This window comes from Anabrus simplex, chromosome 1 (genome assembly GCF_040414725.1).
Source record: "Anabrus simplex isolate iqAnaSimp1 chromosome 1, ASM4041472v1, whole genome shotgun sequence".
NCBI classification, from domain to species: Eukaryota; Metazoa; Arthropoda; class Insecta; order Orthoptera; family Tettigoniidae; genus Anabrus; species Anabrus simplex.
The window spans coordinates 1,569,200,298-1,569,226,941 of NC_090265.1; the positions used below are offsets into that span (position 1 = coordinate 1,569,200,298).

General features: G+C 39.6%; 1 protein-coding gene across 1 annotated transcript in view; it reads right to left on the bottom strand.

Annotated features, from left to right (window-relative positions):
* gammaCOP (coat protein (coatomer) gamma) overlaps nt 1–26,644 on the bottom strand; it is a 513,985-nt gene that overhangs the window by 78,499 nt on the left and 408,842 nt on the right. Inside the window, exon 12 of the mRNA XM_067138134.2 lies at nt 17,029–17,225. Coding sequence (XP_066994235.1) covers nt 17,029–17,225 — 197 coding nt within the window. The remainder of the gene's footprint in view (nt 1–17,028; nt 17,226–26,644) is intronic.

The following is a 26,644-nucleotide window of genomic DNA, read 5'->3' on the forward strand; positions in this document are numbered from 1 at the left end:
ATTTGGGAAGGAGAGAAGAGATTTGTACCTGTTAAGAAGGGTAAAATGACCTCAGACACTGTTTATTATACAAGGGAAATAAGAAAATTAAAAAGAAAATGTAGAATAGTAAACAGGAAAATCAAAGAGGGTAGGGAGAGTAGAGAAACTAGAAAACAGCTAATGAGGGAACTGAATAGAGTGAAAAAGGAAGCAAAAGAGAATTATATGAATGGCATACTTCAAGAGGGTAATGACCACAAAGGGAAATGGAAAAAGCTGTATTCATATATCAGGAATCAAAAAGGAAAACAAATCCAAATTCCTACAATGGTGGGAGAAGGGGGTGAACTCTATTTAACAGATACTGAGAAAGCAAACCTATTTAGTAGGGAATTTAGAGATTCAGTAGATGATTGTCAAGAGTTGGAAACCGAAACAGAAGATAGAGAGGGGGAGAGACAGAGGGAAACAAGAAGCTTCTCATTCACAAACGAAGATATTTTCAGAGAAATCCAACTGCTTCAGCAAGGAAAAGCAGCAGGAGGTGATCAAATTACTGGGGAGGTATTAAAGACAATGGGGTGGTACATAGTGCCTTATTTAAAATTTCTCTTTGACTATGTAATAAATAATAGTGTAATACCAAAGGAATGGAAGGAATCTATAATAATACCAATTTATAAAGGAAAGGGTGATAAAAGGAAACCAGAGAACTACAGACCAATCAGCCTGACCAGTATAGTTTGTAAAATACTGGAGAGTTTAATATCGAAGTACATCAGAGGGATATGTGATGATAAAAATTGGTTCATGAGGAGCAGTATGGATTTAGAAAGAAATTTCCTTGTGAGGCACAACTGGTGGGATTTCAGCAGGACATATCAGATCAGTTGGATTCAGGAGGTCAGTTAGATTGCATAGCCATAGATCTTTCCAAAGCCTTTGATAGAGTGGAACATGGAATATTATTAAAGAAATTGGAGGGAATAGGATTGGACATAAGGGTTACACGTTGGATAAAAGCATTTCTAAATTCAAGGGTTCAGAAAGTCAAAATAGGAAATAATGTATCTCAGGAAGAGAAAGTTTGGAAGGGAATTGCACAGGGTAGTATAAGCGGTCCGTTACTTTTCTTAATATACGCAAATGATTTAGGGAACAATATAACATCAAAAATAAGATTGTATGCAGATGACATAATTGTTTATAGGGAAATAAACAACATTGAGGATTGTTCAGAATTACAAAGGGACCTTGAAAGTATCCAACAATGGGTTGAAGAAAATAATATGAAGGTTAATGGAGGCAAATCAACTGTTACAACTTTTACAAACAGGAGCTTTAAAACTGAATTTGAATATACTTTGGATGAGGTAGTTATCCCAAAAGATGGCAAGTGCAAATACTTAGGTGTGAGATTTGAAAGTAATTTGCACTGGAAGGGTCATAATTTCACCTACATCATTTACCTCCTCCCCATGAGCTTGGCTGTTCACAACGCCACTAGGATGATTTCCTTTTACATTGAGGAGTTGTTCAAAATATTCCCTCCACCACTTGAGTAATTCCCTGGGATCTATTATGAGTTCACCTGAATTACTAAAACCAATGTTCATTTCCTTCTTCCCTCCCTTCCTAAGATTCTTTATTACTGTCCAGAAAGGTTTCCCTGCTGCTTGACCTAGTCTTTCCAGGTTATTACCAAAATCTTCCCACGACTTCTTTTTGGATTCAACAACTATTTGTTTCGCTCTGTTTCTTTCATTTACGTACAAATCCCTGTCAGCCTCGGCCTTCGTTTGGGGCCATTTCTGATAAGCCTTTTTTTTACGTTTACAAGCTGCTCTCGCTTCATCATTCCACCAAGATGTTCGCCTTTTCACATCTTTACACACAGTTGTTCCTAGGCATTCCCTTGCTGTTTCTACTACAGCATCCCTGTATGCCACCCATTCTCTTTCTATATCCTGAACCTGCTTACTGTCTACTGTTCAAAACTTCTCACTAATCATATCCATGTACTTCTGTCTAATTTCCTTGTCATGGAGATTTTCTACCCTTATTCGTTTGCAGAAAGATTTCACTTTCTCTACCCTAGGCCTAGAGATATTTAGTTCACTACAGATCAGATAGTGATCTGTATCATCGAAAAATCCCCAGAAAACTCGCACATTCCTAACAGATTTCCTGAATTCAAAGTCTGTTAAGATATAGTCTATTATGGATCTGGTACCCCTAGCCTCCCATGTGTAGCGGTGAATAGCCTTATGCTTGAAGAATGTATTCGTAATAGCTAAACCAATACTAGCACAGAAGTCCAGCAAACGCTTCCCATTCCCATTAGCTTCCATATCTTCCCCACATTTACCAATCATCCTTTCGTATCCTTCAGTTCTATTCCCAACTGTCGCATTGAAATCACCCATTAGCACTATTCTATCCTTGCTGTTGACGCTGACCATAAAACTTGTCCACTTCATCCTCATCTGCACCCTCACATGGTGAATACATTGACACAATTCTAGTCCTTATTCCTCCAACTGCCAAATCTACCAACATCATTCGCTCATTTACGTGCCTAACAGAAACTATGTTGCATGCAATGGTACTCCTGATAAAGAGCCCTACCCCAGACTCTGCCCTTCTCTTTCCAACACCCGTCAAGTACATTTTACAATTTCCTACCTCTTCCTCGTTATCTCCCCTTACCCGAATATCACTTACTCCTAGCACATCCAAATGCATCCTCTTTGCTGACTCAGCCAGTTCAACTTTCTTTCTTCCATAAGCCCCATTAATATTGATAGATTCCCATCGAATTCCATTTCGTTCGCCAAGTTGTTTCCAAGGAGTCCCTCGCCTGTCAAATGGGAGTGGGACTCCGATACCCCCATAGGTCCGAGGCTTGCTTAAAGTGTTCTGAGCCTGGTAAATTCATGAAGCAGGATGCTACCCTACTTGCACATAGTCCAAGTGAGGATCTCTCCTCTAACGGGTTATGGATCACTGGTGAATTGTATAGTCCTAGCCGCCTGAGCATAACGAGGGCTATGACTCAGAATATGTCCAAGATGCCCACTCCCATTCCATAGCAACTGGTATCCCGACTCTCAGGAAATGCTTGCTGTGTGTATTGAAGTTAAAGCTATGGATCCCCTGCAATTACACACTGTTTTTTTCTTTTCAATAGTCCAGTTACGAACGTTGGTGTTCAATAATAATATGGTAGCCATAACTGATAACAATGACCTGCAAATTCAAACTTTCCGATCAGTGCATGAAGTTTACACGGTGATCTTTTACATTTCGGGCATGTTGATTCCGGAACTGAAGTCAGTTTTCCCCTATCACATCAGGTTTTTGTGCAAAATTAAAATGAAAATTTAATAAATATGTAGCACGTGGCATGCAAGTATACTATTATCATATGTAAAGAATGCTTCTTTATTATTTTCACCCACCTGAACACTCCTGTCTTAAACTGGTAAACTTATGAACATAATATAAAGATATGCAGTGTATTGTGTTAACAGATCTGTAGAAAAACACAACCTAATGGACCAAAATTTACCACGCATTAAGCCTCATAACGTACTAAGAATAGTAAGTCTACGGTTTCAATTTTATAATGTTCTACCTTAGTATAAGAAACGTCTTCGCCTTGCTTTTCGTGTGTGAGTAGGAGTTGGGCCTTCTCTCTTTAGTAACCGGCAGTAATCTGCCAGCAAGTTTTTGTTCCATTTCTCTTGATATCCGCGTTCCATTTCCTGTAAATCCTGATGGAATGTTTCTCCTTGCTCTTCGCTCAGCATTCCTAGGTTCTGATTGAAATAGTCCAGATGTGAATGTAACATGTGCACTTTCAAGCTCATTTTACAGCCTAAATCTTGGAAAGAAACAAGCAATCTATCCACCATTTGTTTGTAGTCTGAATCCTTTGTGTTTCCAAGAAAGTTATTGACCACATTCCGAGATACTGTCCATGTCAATTGCTCTGCAGCGCACATAACGTCTTCAATTTTCTGATATCTGGACCTGTGAAAATACTCTCCTTGATATTTGGAATTAATGATACCTGGGAATCGATGACACAGGTACTGAAGCATTTACCTTCATTGTTTAGGGCCTTAAAGAATTGCTCCATAAGCCCTAGTTTGATATAAAGCAGAGTTAACAGTATTTTGCTCTTCTGAACAAGAGTTTCTTGTTTTATGTTTTTCGACCCTACATTTCATTGTCTATGTGGCCATTCTTTTTTAGTCCAGCGATGTAACCTTGCTTGACTGTCCCACTCACACAGAAAGCAGAGGGGTGCTTTGTGTAACCTCCTTGTAAACCTAACAGAATACCTATCACTTTGAAATCACCACACACCTGCCCACTTGTGTTCCTGGTACTTCAGTTTACACAACAGCATTTAAAGATTTCCATATGTTTCTCGCATAAAAATGAATGAGCAACGGGAATGGATGCAAGTTTGTTTTCATTGTGAAGAAAGACACACTTCAAACTGCGCTTGGAGGCGTCGCTGAAAAGTCTCCAGTAATTAGGGTCATACTGTGGTGCTCCTAGTTTTAAGATAACCTCCGGAATGTTGTTGCAGTAAACCAAGGCTCCCTCACACAAAAGAAGGGTGTAAATTCCTGTTCGCGATGTCTGTACCAATAGTACGTCGTCCCTGGTGCCAACATGTTCCTTTCATGAAGTCTAGACCCGAGTAACTCGGTAGATTCATTTGTGAGGCCCACATCTCGAACAGTCATTTAGTGCACTTTGCTTGAACAGTCTTGGTTCTTTTTCAACACATTCAAGGGAGAAATCACGTCAGAGTTAGTGCCCGCCATTTCTGCGTCAGATTCAGAAGAGGGACAATCCTGTAAAAGTTCTGTAGTACTGGTATATCAGGGCCATGAGGAATGGATAAAATTGCAAATCGAATATTGCTTGGATACACAATGTTACGTTTGTTGCTGCTGTTAACCCATTCACTGCCAAACCCGTATATATACGTTATTGAACGCCTTGCCTCGTTCGCCAAAGCCGTATATATACGTTATTGAACGCCGTGCCTCGTTTGCCAAACCCGTATATATACGATTTGGTGCAGTGTGTACTTCACCGATCTTACAAATGTACGCGATATAGTGTCATGCTTTGAGATTCCGTGGAAATGCTCAAGGAAGTTTTGTATGGCAGATATACAACTCCATTTCGCGTGTTTCGAAAGCGATCTGGTGTTATTTCAGCTTTGTTGGAGTGGAACACTTTTCCCGCTTATGTGTAGCCATCATGGCGTCTTGAAGTATACATTCATCTCTTGCTGACGAAGAAATTGAATGTTTCCTCATAAATAGTGATTCTGGAGTGCTCTATTTTGATAATGAAAATGGAGAATATCTTTGTGACAATACTGAACTAAAAGAAAGTGCGAGACAAAGTAGTAATGATGAATCTCATGCGGAATTGTCACCCCTTCCTCAGACAAATTATTTGTTTGATAATACCAGTTCTTGGAACAACAATTTTTTATTATATTTCAGTAATAGTATCACCGAGCAGAGACTAGTGGGTTCGAAACCCACCGTCAGCTGTCCTGAGATATTTTTTTGTGGTTTTCCTTTTGTACTCCCAAGCAAATGCCGAGACAGTTTCTATTCATAACCCACATCTGATTCCTTCTACTTCCTTACCCAGTTTCATTCACCATCATTCATTTCATATTCATTATATTCTCAACTGAGGTTTGCATCAGGAAGGGCATCCGGCCGTAAAAATATGGTGTAAAATATAATGTCACTTCATTCCCGACCCCGTATTGAGCTGCAGGGCTAAGGAGATGATAAGCATTCCATTAATTGTACCAGTAAACATGTATCTGTGAAAGTGATTCTTCCTTAAAAAAAAAAAAAAAAAAAAAAAAAAAAAAACACCTGGCCTGGTTATCAAAATTCGGCCTGTAAAGGTTAAATCCATTCACATTCACAGAACAGATGTAGCAGTGAGTACTGAGGTCTGGGGGTACTTGCCACACCACTGGAATACCGAATGGCAGCGCAGTTCGCTTACCGTTCACCCATTGCTGTAACTGCTCTATACAGGATCACAAACTCTGTTATATTGCGCCGCTGTCCCATTGGCACGAAATGTCCACATGTATAGCAGAATGTATCTGGATTGTTCTTGCAGATGTCATGGCATGTTGATAGATGCAAGTTCAATAAAAATATTAACATAGTGCGTCACTCACATGTACAACGCTTATGAAGACAAAAATCTCTTTTCACTAGCAAGTGAAACACAACTCAGACTGTCGCGGATGAAACACAAGAGAATAACGCCACTCAGCCACAACCGTGTGTTGTCGGCTATGGTGTACTTAATTACCGGCTCTACACTCTGATAATACAGGACTACGAGATGGCTGGAGGACGTCGAATTAATAAAATATATTAAGAAATGAATATGGAAATCTAAATTAAACAACACTCCTCCTAACAACGTAAGAAGTGCATTAGTGCATGTTATGAAATAAACGTAATATAGGGTTTTTGAGAAAATGTGATGTGATGGGGAGAAATTAACATCAGATCCTGATTGAGGACGCAGAAGTCGTCCTAAAAAGCAATACAGAATGGCGGCAGTGAAACCATCGCAGGACAGTGTAACTTCGATGGTAATTAAGATATATCTCCCATGTGCAGCAGTACAAGGGAACAGATAGCTAGGGATATTCAGATGTGTATCTCTCAGTGAGAAGGAGTTCTGTTCGAACCCAGATGACTCCCAGGATGAGCTGGCGTGCGCAAGCTTGCCTTAAACTTTCGTCGGGGGCAGAAGAAATTGATATCCATGTTTTTCTTACAGGAATGGCCCCATTTGTACATAAAGTGTTTTATTTTATTTCTTTGGGCTCAAATAGAGCTGATGTTCAACGTTGCTTGTCTTGATGCCAGGAAAAGCCAGTCTGGAGAATTTTCTCATTGCTGTGTGTTTTTATGTAAATATTTTTCTCATGTGTTAATTATGTAGCCTAGGGACTGGTTAATTACATGCTAAGATAGAATTGTACTACGTAGAGGATATCTATTCAAATGATATGATGAAGGTGATCGACCATAAGGAAGGACAATTCCGACAGAAAGATAAGATATTTAATTGGCAGATTCTGATTATACTTCATTGCCAGATGAAGTCTGTGATGAGTTGAGATTACTGAACGCCCTTCAGGTGAATAACTTTATTTTGCGCACTGCCTCTTTTCTTTTCCGGTGCGGAGATTCATATTATGATAGTGTTGTTCATCCTTACATCGCAATTCAGTAATAAATTTATATTCGTGACCCCATTACATTATTCCTGTCATTTCTAGTAGTGCTACGCAATATCCAGTAAACAGATGAACCCAAAAATCCTACTTTCACATTAGATAAGACTCCATCTTAAATATTTTTCTTATTTACTTTTTTCTTTCAAATGTCACCCACCCCCCCAATTGTATTCTAGCAATGCCGAGGCTCATCCTACCATGTCCAGAGAATATGCTAATTGACTTCAATTACCTTGTCATCTATGCATTGAATTGCTATCATCAGTCACCAGCAATCAAGTGAACGCTCCACTTCTCTTCTCAGATCCTTGGTACATCACCCTGACGTCACGGCTAGTTCTCAAAAGGATTCTATTCTTTGACATATTCTAGTGCTTTCCTCCAGTATCACAATATAAACCAAGCCACTCCACTTGCACCCCAGTCCACTTTTGACTCCGGTGTGGCGTGGAGGGCTCTTGCTTCGTCGCGTGTATGTACACTGTGTTATTTTATCCTGACCATATGGACTGGTACATCGTGACACTGGGTGAGCGAAGTTATAAAATATCAAAAGGTTGTGTTTGGACTTTGATTCCTAGAGCCCTTCAGGCTCCAACTCTTCAGTTCATTTGGGCTGCCTTTAAGTATTAATGTGCCCATAAACTATCTGTGAGGGTGGTGCTTGTTCTTTGCAAGTCTTAGCAGCCAAAAACTGCCGACCTTCCTGGTGGCCTAAGGCTGGTAACTTTCCGAGTTAATTCTTTACGCTGATTTTGTAATGTGAAATGAAGTGATAAGATTCCTTTGCAGGACAATTCCTTTTATCGCACACCCATCTTATTTCCCTCCCCTTTCTTTATTATAGGGTTCAGTATTTTGAAGAACTGTCTTCGGCTTTTCAGTGTAATTTGACTCCTCTGGAAGTAATTTTGTGTAAATTTAATCGTCCCTTCATTTATATCTTTTTAACATACAGGTCGTTTAATAACGGCTTTTATATGTGGCTGGTTTATCTTAATATTAGCTCACTTATACCTTGATTCATGTATTTATAATTCAGAATAGACTTTGAAACTTTGTCCTCTTTGTTAATATTATTATTTCTTGCTAATTCTAAATACATGTTATTCCCTGCTTATTAAATTGAGGTTTTTGTTTAACTTTCCTTGTGTTGCCCTTATAATTACCACGGATGCCTCTTCATTCCCAGCCGCTTTCCAAGGTCTCATTGAATTATTATTATTATTATTATTATTATTATTATTGCTGTTACCTGATACTAGCTACCGAGTCTGTAACCAGGATAAATTTGTATTCTGGCAACGATGATACCAGACTTCTCTCCTTTTTGTTATTTCATTATAAATGGGTAACAGTGATAGACACTGACAGTACTGATTATACCAAAGCTCATCACTAACTGCAATTTACCATTGCTAACAGAGCTTTCACCATCACTAATACTACTAATAATGTCCCATGTCCATCCTTAGTAGTAAAAGAAGGAAAGTGTGACAGAATCTGAAACTGCAGTTCCCAGGAATCTTCTTGAAGCATTTTTTGTTACAACTAAAACAAAATGAGAACATATATCACAAATGGGGAAGAGAACATGTGCACACAGTAACAATACTACATTTTTTTTCTTGCAAAACTTTCAAGTATTAGGCTTATTTTGGCTTTCCCTGTGTTTTAGTAAACATAACCTTAAATACAAAATACAAGGTTAGATTAATAATATTACTTTGGGAATATTACTTAAACTAACTGAATGTCAAAAAAGTACTTGCTGCTTGGACATTTTATTTTTCTCTACCTGATGGCATCTGTTCGTAAGTTGTTCTGGTTTCTTGTTAAAGTGCCCCTCTACAGCTGAGAAAGGGCCTATTAGAAATGAATGAAAATATCATTGCGACCTGTGACTACTCCAATAGGCAGAAAGAGGGTCTTATTATCACGGAACCCCAATCCACACTTAACTCATTTTCAATAAAAATTTCAGAAAAGGCCTTTTAGAAATTACCGATATTAGGATATCACAAGACAGATATTTCACAACCCAATGGACGACTGTGTTCTTTGCACACTGTGCAATGACGTGTGCAATCATTACTACATCGTAAAATGTAAATAAACACACTGACAGAGTAAAGCAAAATGTGAAATCCACTAAAACTTAATAGTCATTTGAGTGCTCCTTATTATTGTTAAAACTGAACTTTCCTGAAGCTAACAGCTTGCAACCCAAAGGTGCAATTTACCCAGTGAATTTCAGGAATGCAAGCCTTTCCCGGTTACCATGTAACATTCTTTGACCTACCTCCAATAGTGACGGGTTTAATCTGTGTTGGAAAACCACATTCCATACACAAGCGATGAACAAGAACATTTTCACGACTAGGGAAAATGAGATCGTTGTTGTTGTTTGAGTCATCAGTCCATAGACTGGTTTGATGCAGCTCTCCATGCCACTCTATCCTGCGCTAATCTTTTCATTTCTACGTAACTATTGCATCCTACATCTGCTCTAATCTGCTTGTCATATTCATACCATGGTCTGCCCCTACCGTTCCTACCACCTACACTTCCTTCAAAAACCAACTGAACAAGTCCTGGGTGTCTTAAGATGTGTCCTATCATTCTATCTCTTCTTTTCGTCAAATTTAGCCAAATCGATCTCCTCTCACCAATTCGATTCAGTATCTCTTCATTCGTGATTCGATCTATCCATCTCACCTTCAGCATTCTTCTGTAACACTACATTTCAAAAGCTTCTATTCTCTTTCTTTCTGAGCTAGTTATCGTCCATGTTTCACTTCCATACAATGCCACGCTCCACACAAAAGTCTTCAAAAACATCTTTCTAATTCCGATATCAATGTTTGAAGTGAGCAAATTTCTTTTCTTAAGAAAGCTCTTCCTTGCTTGTGCTAGTCTGCATTTTATGTCCTCCTTACTATTTTACTACCCAAGTAACAATATTCATCTACTTCCTTTAGGACTTCATTTCCTAATCTAATATTTCCTACATCACCTGCCTTCGTTCGACTGCACTCCATTACTTTTGTTTTGGACTTATTTATTTTCATCTTGTACTCCTTACCCAAGACTTCATCCATACCATTCAGCAACTTCCCTAGATCTTCTGCAGTCTCAGATAAAATAACAATATCATCGGCAAATCTCAAGGTTTTGATTTCCTCTCCTTGGACTGTGATTCCATTTCCAAATTTCTCTTTGATTTCCTTTACTGCCTGTTCTATGTAAACATTGAAAAGGAGAGGGGACAAACTGCAGCCTTGCCTCACTCCCTTCTGCTGCTTCTTTTTCAAAGATCTCGATTCTTAACACTGCAGACTGATTTTTATACAGATTGTAGATAATTCTTCGTTCTCGGTATCTGATCCCTATCATCTTCAGAATCATAAATAGCTTGGGCCAATCAACATTATCGAATGCCTTTTCTAGATCTACGAATGCCATGTACGTGGGCTTGTCCTTCTTGATTCGATCCTCTAAGATCAGACGTAAAGTCAGGATTGCTTCACGTGTGCCTACATTTCTTCTGAAGCCAAATTGATCTTCTCCCAACTCAGCTTCTACTTGTTTTTCCATTCTTCTGTAAATAATACGTGTTAAAATTTTGCAGGCATGGGATACTAAACTAATGGTGCGGTAGTTTTTACACCTGTCAGCACCGGCTTTCTTGGGAATAGGTATAACAACATTCTTTCGAAAATCGGATGGGACTTCTCCTGTCTCATACATCTTACACACTAAATGAAATAACCTTGCCATGCTGGTTTCTCCTAAGGCAGTCAGTAATTCTGAGGGAATGTCATCAATTCCAAGTGCCTTGTTCCTATTGAGGTCACTCACAACTCTGTCAAACTCTGACCTCAAAATTGGGTCTCCCATTTCATCAGCATCAACAGCCTCTTCATGTTCCAGAACCAAATTATTTACATCTTTACCTTGATACAACTGTTGGATATGCTCCTGCCATCTTTCTGCTTTGTCTTCTTTCCCTAGAAGTGGCTTTCCATCTGAGCTCTTAATATTCATACACCTAGATTTCCTTTCTCCAAAGGTTTCCTTGATTTTCCTGTATGCAGCATCTACCTTACCCAGGACCATACAGCCTTCGACATCTTTGCACTTCTCCTTCAGCCATTCATCCTTAGCTACCTTGCACTTTCTATCCACTTGATTCTTTAATCGCCTGTATTCTTTTCTGCCCTCTTCATTTCTAGCATTCTTGTATTTTCGTCGTTCATCAATCAGGTCTAGTATCTCCTGAGTTATCCACTGATTCTTAGTTGATCTTTTCTTCCTTCCTAAAATTTCTTCAGCAGCCCTACTGACTGCATTCTTCATGACTCTCCACTCTTCCTCTATAGTGTTTCCTTCAGCCTTTTCATTTAGTCCTTGTGCAACATGTTCCTTGAAACAATCCCTCACACTCTTTTCTTTCAACTTGTCTAGATCCCATCTTTTTGCATTCTTTCCTTTCTTCAATTTCCTCAACTTCAGGTGGCATTTCATGACCAACAAGTTATGGTCAGAGTCCACGTCTGCTCCTGGGAAAGTTTTGCAATCCAACACCTGGTTTCTGAATCTCTGCCTAATCATAATGAAGTCTATTTGATACCTCCCGGTGTCTCCAGGTCTTGTCCACGTATACAGCCGTCGTTTGTGGTGTTTGAACCAAGTATTGGCAAGGACTAAATTATGATCAGTGCAGAATTCAACTAGCCGACTTCCTCTTTCGTTCCTTTGTCCCAATCCAAATTCTCCTACTGTATTACCTTCTCTTCCTCGGCCTACCACTGCATTCCAGTCTCCCATCACAATTAGATTCTCGTCACCTTTTACATATTGTATTAAATCTTCTATCTCCTCATATATTCTTTCGATTTCTTCATCATCCGCTGAACTAGTAGGCATATAGACCTGCACTATTGTGGTGGGCATTGGTTTGGTGTCTATCTTGACGACAATAATTCTTTCACTATGCTGGTCGTAGTAGCTTACCCGCTGCCCTATTTTCTTATTCATTATTAAACCAACTCCTGCATTTCCCCTGTTTGATTTTGTGTTGATAATTCGGTAGTCGCCTGACCAAAAATCTTGTTCTTCCTGCCAACGTAATTCATTTATACCAACTACATCTAACTTTAGCCTATCTATCTCCCTTTTCAGGTTCTCTAACCTACCACAACGATTCAAACTTCTAACATTCCACGCTCCGACTCGCAGAATGTCAGTATCCATCTTCCTGATGATCGCCCCCTCTCGTGTAGTCCCCACCCGGAGATCCGAATGGGGGACTAGTTTACCTCCGGAATATTTTACCCGGGAGGAAGCCATCATCAGTACATCATTCATACAGAGAGAGCTGCATGTCCTCGGGAGTTAGTTACGGCTGTAGTTTCCCGTTGCTTTCAGCCGTGTAGCAGTATCAACACAGCTAAGCCATGTTGAGTATTATTACAAGGCCGTATCAGTCAATCATCTAGACTGCCGCCCTTGCAACTATCGAAAGGCTGCTACCCCCCTTTCGATGAACCATTCGTTAGTCTGGTCTCTCAACAGATACCCATCCGATATGGTTGCACCTGCGGCTCGGCTATCTGCATCATTGGGACACGCAAGCCTCCCCACCGCGGCAAGGTCACATGGTTCACAGTGGAGATCGTACTAAACAATAATAGTGAAAAATCGTGACGCAATAAGTGAGGTATTTTAATATACATTTAATATGATGAAAATTGGAATTTTGAATTTACAACGTACTTAGCGAGAAAATGTCTTAATGAGTTATGCACTTATAAGGTTTCGCTATATATAAACCTGAATGTTTGTCTGCCTTTCTTTCTTTCACATAAAAACTATTAGACCGATCAAGCTCAAATTAGACAAGCTTATATGGCGTGTCTGGTGTAACCTGCTGTTCAATGAAACTATGTCGGAGTATTTCTGTGCTGAGAAAACACACTTGTTACAGTCTTTTGGGTGAAGTCTGAGTTTGATAACAGACAACAGGTTTAAGATCAATAATAATAATAATAATAATAATAATAATAATAATAATAATAATAATAATAATAATAATGAAACACTTATTATAACAGGGGTACGCAGTGGAAAACAAGCCCACAGGGATCCGGGATGTAAAGCGTGGTATCAATGTGCGTAATTAAAGGAAAGATAGTTTCAATAGTAAAAACACCTTTACTTAAATATATACAGTATATATGTAGTGAGTACGTTACCAACCGGTGGGGTGCAAGAAAGAATCACATAAATAATTTCAAATGGGAATTTGAGATAAATTTCACAAGCGATGTTGAGGCAAGATATTTGGTAAGTACAGTGGAACCTCGATTATCCGTTTCCGGAACCTATGTTTTCCAGGATCATGCGTTCAAATTACTTGGTCAAGCAAGCATCGTAATTAAAACAAACTGTAAAAATCCTGCACTATCCGTTCCTCAAAGAAACGATTTCCCGGATCAACCGTCCAGAAATTTCAGTCCCATCCATGCTAAATCCTCTATCAAGCGTTTTTCAATAAACTGTATCTCACGAAAAACGACTATGGCATATTTATGGATCTTGGTGTTTACGCCCTGTCACTGCGATAATTAGAGCAAGTACTGTACTGTATAAGCGATCGGCAAAGAGAATCGCGGAAATTATATAGCGGAGAGTGGCCACAATAATTGTACGGAGATACAGAGCATTTCGACAGCTCTACTTGAAGACTGAACATGTTTCGTCAAATGTTCGTACTTACAAAACGTCCACAACATCGTCTAATGCAATTCGTAGTCCAAATTAAAACAGGATTTGACTGAAAACACTACAGGGTCTCCCACATAAACTAAGACCCTTCAAGTGGCATTTTTACTGTCCGATACATAAGCTGCAGTATTAGAGGCATGCACATAGTTCTTGACCTTGAAAGTAACGTGCACGTGTTCGACCTCGCGAGCATAAGTCGCCAGTCTGAATCTCAGCTGTTAACATGGTGCAACAGTTATCACTGCAACACCTTATTTTCATATGTAAAAGTTATTTTAAGTACAAGTCTACTTCAGGGGTAGGCGATGCATTTGTTCAGCAATTTCCTGGTTAACTACCACCTTTGTAAGCACAGATTCCCGTAATTGTAAATAAATTTGAAACTACCGGCTCGGGGCTCAATAATAACATGCTCGCACATGAACAGTTATACAGAGGAAAAGCTAGATGACATTAGTGCGAATCTCGAAAAGTCACTGAATAAATCACTCAAAAAGTTAGCATCACAAGTAGGGGTTTCGGATTCTTCGGCTCACTACTGAGCAAAGCTTTTAGAGATCAAAAAGTACAGGTTTGCATCGGCCCACTGTTTAAAACCTGCTGATCCAGCCACAAGAGTGAGATATTGTGAGTGGTATCTTGCATCACTGAATGATCATTTAATCGACCCACAGCCAGTGTTCTTTTCGGACGAGGCTTGTTACATCTCAATGATTGTCATAACTCTGGCTGCTGGTGAGCAGAAAATCCTAATGGTGTTTATGAAGTCCCTCATTATGATAGGAAGACTGGTATTTGGTGTGCTGTTAGTGCAAGATGAATAATTGGGCCAATTTCTTTTTTTTTTGAGACGTCGGTAAATGCAGAGAGGTGCCAAGATGAGTTTTTGACGCCGTACTTCCACAAGTTAACGGAAGAAGAAAAATCACGTGGGTGGTTTCAACAAGATTCAGCCCCTGCTCATACAGCAGCAGATTCCCTTCTTACAATCTTGGAAGTGTTTGCAGACAAAGTGATCAGTGCCGGTCTATTTCCGCCTTGTTCTCCATATATAACAGTGTGTGATTTTTACTTGTGGGGGCAAACTGAAAAAAGAAAGTGTATTGAACAAATCCTCGCACATTAGAGGAACTGAAAGGAAACATTAAGAACGAAATCAGAAACATAACAGTGGCAGAACTCTATTGCATCAGCCAGAATATGTTTACCAGATACAATGCCTGTATAACCCAGGTAGGACGACACTTCCAGCATCTTTGATGAGGCAGGATATCATACAATATTGTATACACGCTTAAAAACAGGATGGCCACATGCAACGTAAGTTCGGCTAAGGCAACTGCAAATGTCACTGAACAGTGAAAGCTGACAATGCAACACGTGTTACAGTTCTTCGACATTGTGCTAATGCTTGTGATGAAGCTGTGTGATCTGTCACTGCCATCTGCATGAGATGACTATCACCACATGGTGTCATCACTGCACTGTGATATACTGTTGGATTTTTATGCATCTGGTTCTCTTTCGTCGTCAGTTTCCACACTTGTATCACTGTTGTGGCATTGTCCCATGCATGCAGCAATGTCGCAGTAGGAAGATAGACCTTCATAGATAGACCTTTGTTGTCCTTTGCACTCTGCTGTTTGTTTATGCCGCAACATTTTATAGCACAACAGAGCATAGTGACTCTTGGAGAAAGGTTTACAGCCCGTTGACTCTGACACTTCATTTTCTGGGATCCTCAATAGCCTTCTATTTACAGTATATGTCTAACATAAAAGTCCAGAGAGAACTTCTGTGACCAAGAATGCAAAATCTCTCTAGAATTCTAGCCACTCGGTAGCCATAACCTGCTTTGCATTTCTTCTTCCTTCACATTTATGACTTCAAAGGATCATTTTAGTCAGTCCATTATCAAAGTCTCTTCGAAGGGACTGTTTGGGGCATAAGGTCCTTCCAGTACTTTTTCATATGTTCTAATCTTCATGCTTTTTGGTGTTGAAAATATTCATGTTGTTTCTTTCTGGCAAGTGTGAAGCGGAAGTTTGTGTCCTGGATTATTTGTGCATTTTTATCTTACCTACGGTGTCTTCTGCTGTAAGGCCAATTTCCTACAGATTCTCCCTTATTTCTCTGATCCAACTGCATTACATTTATAATAATGTTATAGCTTTATGTCCCATTAATACTTTTACAGTTTTCGGAGATGCTGTAATTTTGTCCTGCAGGAGTTCTTTTACGTGCCAGTAAATCTACAGACACGATGCTGACTTATCTGAGCACCTTCAAATACCATCGGACCAAGCCAGGATTGAACCTGCCATGTTGGGGTCAAAAGGCCAGCGCCTCAACTGTCAGATACTCACCCTGGCACATTCCATTCATTGCGAATTTTCACGTGTTGTTTTTCCTTTTTTTTTTTTTTGCTACTTGGTTTACGTCGCACCGACAAAGATAGGTTTTATGGCAACGATGGGACAGGGAAGGAAGCGGCCGTGGACTTAATTAAGTACAGCCCCAGCATTTGCCTAGTGTGAAAATGGAAAACCACGGAAAACCATCTTCAGGGCTGGCGACAGTGGGGTTCGAACCTACTATCTCCCGAATACTGGATACTGGCCGCACTTAAGCGACTGCAGCTATCGAGCTATTGATGGCTTTTCAATTTTCATAAATATTAGTGTATATCACAACCTATGCGTACAGCTTTCACCAGCAATACTACCAAACTCTATCAGTATTGAATTGCAACGATTGCACCGTAACAAACTTCAGCCACTTGCTTTAATACAAAATATGTTCAAACTTCTATATTGGTTTACCTATGATTTGGCCAACTTGGTTACAAGTGGGCACACACACACACTCACTCTCTCTTTCTTTCTCTCTCGGAAAAGAATAATTTAACATATGTAATTAAAATACAGTACCTGTAATACAAGATGATGTGGGAACGAATGCTTGATACACCGCACAACATACTCTGTCTCACTCTCCGTCAACTCAACAGGCTCAGAACTACGGAATAGTGACCCAGTCAGACTAGCCAATTCAGGAACACTTCTCAGCTTTTCTAAATATGATTCTTCACGACTCATAGTTGCTGCAGCAGGAGCCACCTTCGCACCTGAAAGAAATAAAGATGTAATTAGGCCTACCACTCTTTTGAAACACGGCTCCTCTTAAAAACATGTGAATTTAAGTGCTACAAGATCACAATGATGGCTACATTTAAATTTCACTTTTGAGGAAGGGAAGCATAATTATAAACTATAAATTTCATTTTTCTTCCGTACTGAAGTGCAATTATAAGAATAAATTGACAACTGACCTTTTCAATACAATATATCAAGTAAATTATTATTTATCGTATGGTTTATAATCACATCACAATAAAAGTATTTTAAAACTATTTCCACGTCTGAACACATTAAGTCAGAATGTCAGATTGGTATCTCTGATACAATTAACACCATTTTGAGTAGCCATCAGGAACTCGGCTGGATCTCCTGAGAAGGCTGTTAGAGGGCATTCTTGGACACTATGCTGAACAGTTTGTCTTTCAACACCACAACTAAACTCGGGAGATGGAATTTTCTTCCATTTATAAAGGGAGTCTGCAATCTGCCACAATTAGTTCTGATTCGGTTTAGAGTACACCAAATTTTTCTGGCAAGCTCAAAACCTGGTGGCTTAGATGTGATGCACAAGTCTTGGGACTGGTTTCAGCCACTTAGTGGCCATCTTCAGCCAAATAAAATTAACAGATTATGTGATAACTAAAACATATGTAGTCCAGCCCCGCGGTTCGATTCCCGGCCGGGTCAGGGGTTTTTAATTGTAATGATTAATATCCCTGGCCTGGTGACTGGGTGTCTGCGTCGTCCTTAATGTTCCTTTCTTCACAGACAACACTCCACACTTCTGCCATTCCAATAACATGCAGGTTCATACAAAATGGTGCCAGTAGGGGAAAAAGATCCACAAGGGTTGACGCCCCAAACAAATAGCATTAAAAGGAGGAAAAGAAAACACAACATATGTATAACAGATCAAGGAATTGTTGCAGGAATAATTATAACATTAAATTACATATAATAACAAAATATATGGTTATGATCTTCTTGTCAATGATGCCTTAAAGTTCACTTAGGACCTCAGGCAAAGAAGTAAATCTGGAAATGATAGCCAGAATTAGGAATGAATAAACACACAGAAAATAAATTAAAAAGGAGAAAAATTATTTATGAGACTCACCTCTAATCTCTGATGGAGAACAAGTACTGACTTGCTGGAGGAAGCAGGCAGACGATGTACAATATATCAAGTAAATTATTATTTATCGTATGGTTTACAATCACATCACAATAAAAGTATTTTAAAACTATTTCCACATCTGAACACATTAAGTCAGAATGTCAGATTGGTATCTCTAATACAATTAACACCATTTTGAGTAGCCATCAGGACCTCGGCTGGATCTCCTGAGAAGTCCCAAGACTTATGTAATATCATTTACTTGATATATTGTATTGAAACGGTGGACCCTCTTGTCAATTTATTCTTATGAAAGGAAGCATATCATCATGTTACCCAAAAATAAGGTATATTACATACTCTATGTGTCTTTTTTTTTTTCAGTAACCTTCATGATTTGTTCCTCTTACTGGAAGAAAGGTGGTATAAAAATGTGTCATTAATAATGCTGTGTATTTGTCACAGGTGTGGAATGTATTGGAAGTGGAAAGTGTTTATTGAAGACTTTATTTGTAAACCTTCCGTAGTACTTACTGTATGATCTGAAGTGTGGTGATATAATGTTTTATTTGTATTCCATGTAACGACCTAACCTGTACAGTATAATATTTTGGTAAAATATGGTATTTGTAAATAGTAGATTTTGGTTCTGTATTTACTGGAAGTATCCAGAAAGTTGTTACATGAATTTTTGAACAGGGTGTATGGCCTTTTGTTGGTTATTTATTCTAGAAAGTATTTTCTGACTGTTCTGGAAATGGAAGATTCGCGATCGTGCGTATTCGAGAAAATTATTTAAAGTTAGTGACTGAAGTAGGAGTTGTGCTTGGTGAATCTGGGTGGCGATAGGCGGGCCCCTGCTTTCTGATTGGCTATTCCAAGGCCAGAGTTTCCCTTTTAAAGAGAACAAGGCAGCATTCGTGGTCTGTGTGTGGTCTGACTGTGGTCTGTGAGCGGTCCATCTGGTTGTCCGAAGTTTTGACGTCGTCTCGCTACCGGGATGGGCCACTTTGGGGTAAGCACACTTAATTTCCATTCCAGCTTAAATTTCCTGTAAAGTTCGCTTGCTTTTTCATATAGGAGTCTGCCCTAAACTCACCTAGATTCGCCACTTAATTATTTATGATGCTTTAGCTTTTCAGCTGGGCTTGCCTGTTAGTTTTCGAGGCATTCTCCGTTCCTTGTTTTGCTAAATATGAATTTTGCAGTTGGTTTAATATATTTACCTTGGGGTTTTGCCTCTGGTAGTTCTGTGTCACTTGATGGACGACAGAGTTTTTGAAAAGTACGTTTAACTTCACTGTAAATTGTAACAGCGTATTACGTTTCTTCTTACCTACTAAATTTCATTGTACAACTGGATTTGTATAACCGTATGAATGTACGATCCCCAAATTTTTAGGTTAGGAAATTTTCGTAATATTGAAGTCATGTAAATAATGTAATTTTGTTTATTTATATGTAAAAACATAAGATTAGAAGAATAATTTGTAGTAGGGAATTTTGTATATATATGTAACTTTAATTTGTGTAAGTGTCTGCACATGGCATGGCAGTATAGGTTCCTCAAGAATTGTGTAACACGGAAAACAGTGGCTATATCGGGATAGACGCTTGAAGTCAGTTGAAAGTGTTGCAACAAAGTGGCTTGGAAACCCGGGGTACGGCAGGTAGTATAGGCTGAAGAATTGGAGTGGATCAATGTGGATATACGTGAGTGGACATTCGATGTCACATCAGACACTCAATAGCCAATACGAGGGCTTTGTTTTCAGCGAGGTAGGGTTGACTGAGTGACGCGTCAAGAAGTGCCTGTGAGAGCATTGCTACCAGTAAACGTTTTGGGACGCTATTACCACGTGTAGCAAGCCTATATAAGCAAGTACGCGCGTGCGGCAAGTCATTCTGATTCTGATTCTGTGTTTTTCTCATTCGGACCAGTGCGCGGGAGCTACATATTTTGTGCAGTTTCCATGCGATCTTCTATTGTTCGTGAGTATCTTTTACGGAGTGAACATGGTATAATCACAAATGCTAACGAGTTTCCGGCTTTGCGGTGGACGTTCTGTAAAAGACGCTACTAAGTGTTGCCTATACTACAATTCTTCTGTAAGATAATGTACAGTGGATGTGGTGGTGCATACGGAATCTACATTATAATTGTATGCCCTCGCGGACCAATTTTGTAGAGCTTGAACAGCTCTACATTTCTTGAGAAAGGAATTCATCGTCGGCCAAGCATGCAGTTTCAATTGGGGAAACGTGAGGCGTCACACTAACCTGTGCAGCAATCGGGAAGGATTCAAGACGTCGATGAAGAAGTGTGTAAATAAGGTTAGGGATGCTCTTCGTAAAGAAGGTTGCATCCGTACGTAGAGAAAGTCGTCGTACTTTTCTTTACCAGATTAGGATTTTCTTCTGCAACAGTAGAGTGCAGTGGGAATCTTACCTGGAGGTATGTTAAATGTATATAGTGAAAATAATTTTTTTTTGGTTTGTAGATGTTTGTAATTTGCCTTTGTAAGCGGCAAACACTAGTTGGTCTTGTTAATTGATGTTTTTTTAGTTGGTGTTTTTAGTGGTTTGTAATTTGCCTTTGTAAACGGCAAACACAAGTAGGTCTCGTCAAGTAATAATTTTGTTGGTCGTAGTTGTTAGCAATTTGCCTTTGTAAACAGCAAACACGAGTTGGTCTCGTCAAGTGTGTTTTTTTGTTGTTGTTGGTGGTTTTAGTGGTTTGTATAATTGCCCATTTATAAACGGCAAACACGAGATGGTTTCGTCAAGTGATGTTTTTTTTGTTGTTGGTGGTAGCTGTTTGTAACTTGCCTTTTGTAAACGGCGAACAGGAGTTGATCTCATCAAGTTATGATTATTGGGGTATTTTATATATATATTTTTTAATTTATTTTGGGAGTAAAGTCATGGAATGAAACTTGCAGTAAATCTTTTATCAGTAGAGTATGGATGAACCTGGCATGCTACCCAAATTTAATTTCAGGGATTAAACAGCAACAGGTAAGGTTATAAAGTAAGTCTGGAGCTTCGTCAGCCTGATGACCGTCGCCTTGGGAGAGGGAGTTGCTCGTTGCTCTACAGAGTTAATTATTCCTGCAATTGTTTTGCGGGTGCCGCCCAAACTTATTATTTATAATTATTTTAGCCACCGTGTATTCATTTGATTATTTCAATAGCTTGCAGTAGTTACATTTGTAACTAGATGTATAGTTTGTTTGAATCTTTGAATTTATAGGAAGCTATTGTCAAAGAACGTGTATTAATAATTGGTGTGTCTCAGCAGAACATGCAGGTTGTATTTTACAATCGTTATGTGTCAGTACCTTCCGCATGGCGGATTTTGTTTGGAATTCATTTGTAAAGTCCTTTGGTAAATAATATTTTTGAAAATTAAGGATCACAGTTGATTATTTCCGAAACTGAAACCTAAGCCATCTCCATGCCCTTGGGAGGTTCCTAGCTCCTTCCCACCTTCCTGGTTTATTGTCATGTAGTTGGCCCTACTGATATTTACCAATGTTATCATCGGCGGAACTCCGCGTAGTTTCAGCCGATGTTTCACAAAGTGCGTAGTGGTTTTCGGTACTGTGTAATTGCACTTACTTTCCTCCCTTTATTGTGTTTAGTGTAACCGCTGTAGTACCAGTTACATTTTGGTAGCAGAAGCAAGTGCTAGGTTGCAGACGAAGAAAAGTGAACCGTGATCATACCTAACCTAAAACACCGTAAAAGTTGTGATTCGGTATCCCTTGAAATCTTGTGTATACCCGTCAGGATGGCTCGCGCCATTCCTAATCCTTTCCATTTGAGAAAAGCAGAACTCGTTTACGAACTTTGTATCCGAAAAATTAATCCAACAGGCAATGTCAGAGATGACACTAGCCTATTGAAACAGTCTCTTAACCTGTCTATAACCATACCTGAGTTAACTGCAGACGAGTTGCGTGAGTCTTTGGCCAGGGTTAAAGATAAGTTAGCTGAATTTAATGCCATTCTTGTGTCCTTTTGTGCTTCTGAGCCCTCGCATGGCCAATTAGTGCGGGTTAAGGGGCAGTTGTTACATAACCTCGACAGAATTAAGGATTTGTTGTCTGTCGAATTGCCGGAAGTTGAGCGGCAGGAATGTCAAGCCTTACTAGTAGAGTTTTCGAGAATTTTCGACAGAATCAGTGGTTTGCTTGAAGGCAATAAGTTAAATAACATAGTTTCTGAAGTTCAAGTGTCTATCCCATCTGAAATGTGTGACAGTGTTAACTCTGGTGCTGCAACTGTTGCTGCTCAAGTGGGCACAGTGACACCTAATGCTGGTGTTATTCAGGAGTCTGAGGTGACTAAAGCTGCCCTGGGATCTTCTGTTTTGTTGTCTGGAACTAGGACACCTGTAAGTCATTCAAATGATCTATCCCCTTTGCATGTTGGTACCCGTACAAATTTCCTGTGGTAACTGCTAATTCTGTTGTGGCTCAGTGTTTGCCCTCTATTGTTAATCAGCCCGGTTCTGATGCAATGGCGCAAAACGACCCCCTGGCTTAGCACCAACGGTATCAAGTGCTATTTTAGGTAGCATAACCTCTGCACAACAGGTTAATGCCCTGATGGTCTCTCAGATTAGCGAGAACCTTTCACAAGTGAGGTTGTCTGCGCCCGTAACGCTGCAGGCTAACGTTAGTCCTAACCAAACCTGTACTCCGTTCTTTCCACAAGGGCACCCGAATCAAAGGTACGATGCCTCAGTAAACCCTCTGGATCATTCTAAGCCTTCCCAGGCATCCCCTACACCTGGTCTTTCCCAGATTTTCTCTAATCTGCCTCACTCGTTGACCACTGTGTTTAACCCTTTGGATGCCGACCCATAATAGGGCATCATATGCATAGAATGCCAAGCAGGTTACAATGGATTTTCCATTACTGTATAAAATTTGTTATTTACGTCTCATTTTAAAAGATATGGAGTTAAAATTTGGTATGTGAGCTTGACATACTCCAAGGAATATAAACATGTGACTTGAATTTCAAAAAACAACATTTTGTGGAATATTGTGCACAAAAATATTATGTTTTATTTAAAAAAGGAAAAACATAATTTGAAATTAATTAGCACATTTTACACTAAATCCAAAGTGACCAAGTGAAGATATTTCATCTTAACTCTTATCTGGGATGATATATACCAATTTATATTGTTAATGTATGTCTATTTTACAATTTATAAACTAATTTCCAAAAACATTGAACATGTGGAGAGAAAGACACCAACAGTGTAACCTGTCAACGATTGGATATTTTATGAATTTTGGGAGAGTAATAGTAATCATTTGAGAGAACTGTGTCTAGTAGCAGTATCTGTTACTACAGAACAGTTCAGAAGATCAAAACAACATACAAAATCAACGAATAGTATCAGGAATGAAAGTGTAAAGAACAGATTGAAATATTCTATGGACGGAGCATCAGGATGAGGTAGGCCTACATGTTTTGGCCCTGGGATTTGATAAAAATGGTGGGGATGGACAACATTACTATCAGGGAATATGCATTCAGTCCAAGAATCATCTAATTCACTGTCACTGACATTTTCATTAGCACTGTCACTATAACTCTTTGACTTTGCACGAAATTGCTAAGTAAATATAACTACAGTAGAAATAATAATAAACTTAATATATTACGATAAGTAACTCAAATGCGTCAATTAGAACGTAAAATTATTGAAAACAAGTCACAAGCGGACATAAACGAACAAGGAGGCTGCCATATTGGATCATAGACGTCACGCGCTCACAGATCATACACTCACAATCGACGAGTAAACTAGCAAAAATGAAGCTATCAGTGCCATCTAATGACATAAGAAGGAGTTACAAACATTCTACCTTCTTTCTACTTGATTTATGGAGTAATCTAGCACCTTATAGCATAACTACACCACTTATAAGAGGGTGCCGATCGAATCGGCATCCTGGCATTCTTCGTACAGAATGTGAGTGCCGATGCATCAGCACCTTGGCACTGTAAGAGTTAAGGGAGTCTCTAACTTTTCAGCTAACTCCGTTGACGATGTTATTTTCTTCCTTCGGTTCCGAACTGAGTTCAAGGATCAGGCAATAGTGTATAATCTCAGTAACGACAACGTATTTCAAATTCTATGCCTGCACGTCTCAGGAGCTCCTTCTGAGCATATTGTCAGGGCTATTTCTGAAAGATGGTCTGTAGATCAATTTCATGTCCATGTGCTTGAATATTTCATTCCTGCTTGTGCCTTGTCTGCATTAGTGCAGAAGCACTATTTCAGAGTACAACATCTCAATGAGTCATTATCTGAATATGTTCAAGATATTAAGCTCCAAGCCAAGAATTTTCGGCTCCACTATTCAGAGGCCAAGATGGTTCCCAACATAATTGAAGGTCTCGCACCGAACTATAGATCATATCTGGCTCTCTCGCCCCGACCAGCAATGTTCGCCCAGTTGGAAGCCGTTACAGTGTCTGCTGAAGGCATTCGATATGCCGAACAGTTACACCACGCATTAGCCCCTCCGTCTATGAGCATGCCCTCTCCGCAGGATTCTAAAACCACCCTGTCTCCTGCTTCCAACTCGCGAAATTCTCGTTCATGTTTCAGTTGTGGCTCCATGGTTCAGCTCAAGCGGGACTGTTCCAAGGCTGGGGCATTAGGCAAAGCAAAACCTGCCACGGGAAGAGGCTCTTCCACCAATTTCTTCTTGTCGTAACTGTGGATCAACTAGGCATTTCTCTAGGCAGTGCCCACGTAACACTTCTGGCTCTGGACGCCCAGGCCATAGTAGTGCTAGATGACTAACCGCCAGTTCTGATGGTAAACCTCAAAGCATGGCTTCTTGTCTTGTCAATTATGAGTGTACCTTGGATGATTTACTTAATTCTGAAGCTAATGATTGCTCCCAGACTGAATCTGGTGTTCATTTCTTGCAATCTTGTAGGATTTCTGCCATACCTTCTTGTAAACTACCGTATTTATGCATAGAGGTAAATAATGAAACCGTCTATGCGTTACTAAACTCTGGGAGTAGTGTCAGCTTGATGAGTGAGACCTGGTACGATTCTATGAAAACTGTTTGCAAGTTACCTACATTAGAACCCGTGTCCTTAACCTGCCATACTGCTAATTCCAATTCATTGAACATTGTAGGATCACTAGTGGTCAAGATTAGAGTCCGTGATTTTACATGGAAAATGCTAGTACTAGTGGCAAAAGATTAATCCTGCCAATTCATATTGGGTGCCAATTTGTTGCTAAAACAGGCATGACTTTGGACCTACAGTTCAACAGATTCCATTTTAAATTTTGCGCGAGAACCTTTGATCTCTGTGATCGCTCCCCTATTCAGCCTTGTCATGTTAACGCTGTTCCTGAAGATTCTGACGAACCCAAGGCTTCTGATTTTAATGACTTACCCGAAGGGCAGGCAATCAACTTAGGAAACTCTGCGATAAGTTCCCTGATGTCTTTACCGACAGGTTAGGTGTCACCAATGTATTAGAATACAAAATTGAAGTTATGGATAACATACCTGTTCGCTCTCCTCCGTATCGGTTGTCATCTCCCAAAATGAAAGCCCTCAAGGCTATTACTGATCAAATACTAGGATACGGAGTGATACGCCCATCCAAGTCAGCCTATTCCCCATATTTCTGGTCCCTAAACCGCAAGGTGGTTATCGTCCTGTAGTGGATTATCGGATGTTGAACCGTAAAGTGGTCCTGCTATCTGCCCCCCTTCTTGATTTGCACTCTTGTTTTTCTTGGTTCGCTAATGCAAAAATTTTTAACACCTTCGATTAAAATCAGGCCTATTACCAGATACCTCTTGCCAAAGAATCCAAGCATCTCACAGCATTTGCGACCGATTGAAACCTATATGAATTTGAGCGCGTCCCATTTGGCTTGGCGACTGGAGCGACTGTCCTTACTCGGTTACTGGATTATGTTTTATCTGACATTAAGTTCAAGTTCGTTTATAATTACCTTGACGATTTGGTGATCTTTAGTGAAACCTTCGAGGAACACCTTGTCCATCTCAACGAAGTGGTTGAAAGACTGCGTAAAGCAGGTCTAACCCTCAAGGCCACTAAGAGTTCCTTCCCACAACCCCAGATGTCCTTCTTAGGCCATATTGTGTCGGGGAGGGGTGTCTCAATCGATCAGTCTCGTACTGCTGCGATCCAGAATGTTCCCACTCTAAAGGACGTCAAGGCTGTAGCCAGATTAATTGGCATGGTTAACTTTTTTTTG